The 1,517-nt window shown below is 41.1% G+C and overlaps 1 protein-coding gene across 1 annotated transcript in view; it reads left to right on the top strand.

The window, feature by feature from the left end:
- The window catches only part of LOC107099394 (lysyl oxidase homolog 2B-like), a 15,820-nt gene that overhangs the window by 3,547 nt on the left and 10,756 nt on the right, over positions 1-1,517 (top strand). The window contains exon 2 of the mRNA XM_015397489.1: positions 512-679. Within this exon, the coding sequence (XP_015252975.1) occupies positions 512-679 (168 nt within the window). The remainder of the gene's footprint in view (positions 1-511; positions 680-1,517) is intronic.

Genomic DNA, 1,517 nt, shown 5'->3' with positions numbered 1-1,517 from the left:
TTCAGATTTAAAGAACTTTCAGAAGTTTGAATTCTGAATATGAGCGACTTTTCCTTTAAGTCTAAATATATAAGAAGGAAAATAAAAACAAGCATAGTTTTTAAAAATAAAGGGTATTTTTAGAAAAGAGGAGGCAGAAGTTAGATTAGTCTGCATGGTGAGTGCTTTCTGTAAATGTAGCTCTGTAGAGCTGAGCTGAAGTCCAAACAGCTTTGTTGTGGTTCTGAACCAAACAGGGATGGACGTGTTCAGAGCAGACTGAAGATGGAAGCTGCAATCTGAAGCTTTTCTCACTGGAGTCGGACATATTTGTCCATTTGTGGAGTGAATGAAGAAGTTCATGTAATAAAAATACTAATAATTGAACTTTATTGATCTCACATTGGAGAACTTTACCTCTGCATTTAACCCCTCCCCTTGGGGAGCAGTGTGAGGTTAAGGGTCATTTTAGGCCAAACGGATCATTACATCTACAACACATCGATATCTTTTTGCTTTTTTTCTGCCACAGGTGCGGCTCAGAGGCGGCCGTAACCCCTTCGAAGGCCGAGTGGAGGTGCTGGTGGACAGGAACGGCTCCCTGGTGTGGGGGACGGTATGCAGTGAGGGCTGGGGAACCATGGAGGCCATGGTGGTCTGCAGACAGCTGGGCCTGGGCTTCGCCAGGAGAGCCTTCCAGGTAGCCGTCATTCAACACAACGACTCCCCTATGAAAGGAAAACTGGAGCTTTAATCTAATCAATACCATTCTTTGCATATTTCATTATTATTTTTGCTTTCATTTGAAGCTTGGATGAACATTCAGGTCAACTCTAACTAACCAATCAAACAGCTGTTTCTCACTGTAAAAGCAGATGATCACTAATAACTGTACCAGCTTTGATTAGCAGCCTTTCTAGGGACATATACATCTCAGAAAGCGTGTTTTAAAAAGCCTAAGTAAACTGAACAAGGGAGAAAAACTAAACAGGACTATAAATAACTTTATACAATAATTAACTCAATCTGAAAGTCCAAAAAGGAAAGAAAGCAGAATAATTGGCAGAGACTGATCCAGACATGGTGAGGATTCTGACATGATGCTGTTCATTCAGAAAAGCTCCAGAACAATCTGTCTCTTTATGGAGTTTATTGTAGTTTATTGCAAAGCCAATAAACAGAAAATGGGATTAATATCATATCCTTAATAACAATCCTTTTCCTGCATTTATCCCACCGCCCAGTGATTTCTTTCTGCTTGCAGCATGTGTTTTCCTGTGAGGGGTCTGTTGGTTTTTGGCATGCCATGCATATCTAAAGCAGCAACTATCTGAGGCCCCTGGTGCGAAACGGGGGATGCTGATGGTTTACAGTTTAAATGTGGCGGTTATTCTTTAAAAGTGGAATTTATAGCTGCATGATTACAGGAGGCTGAGGCTGCCTGCATCCAGACGACGGATGCTGTAGGTCTAAATCCCAGACTAGCAGCTGCTTTTCTTTTTCTGGGACTTTTAAGAATATTTAACCCCAATAATAAA

The sequence above is a fragment of the Cyprinodon variegatus genome, unplaced genomic scaffold (genome assembly GCF_000732505.1).
Source record: "Cyprinodon variegatus isolate N-32 unplaced genomic scaffold, C_variegatus-1.0 Scaffold866, whole genome shotgun sequence".
NCBI lineage: Eukaryota > Metazoa > Chordata > Actinopteri > Cyprinodontiformes > Cyprinodontidae > Cyprinodon > Cyprinodon variegatus.
This window is presented reverse-complemented; position numbering and strand designations above follow the sequence as displayed.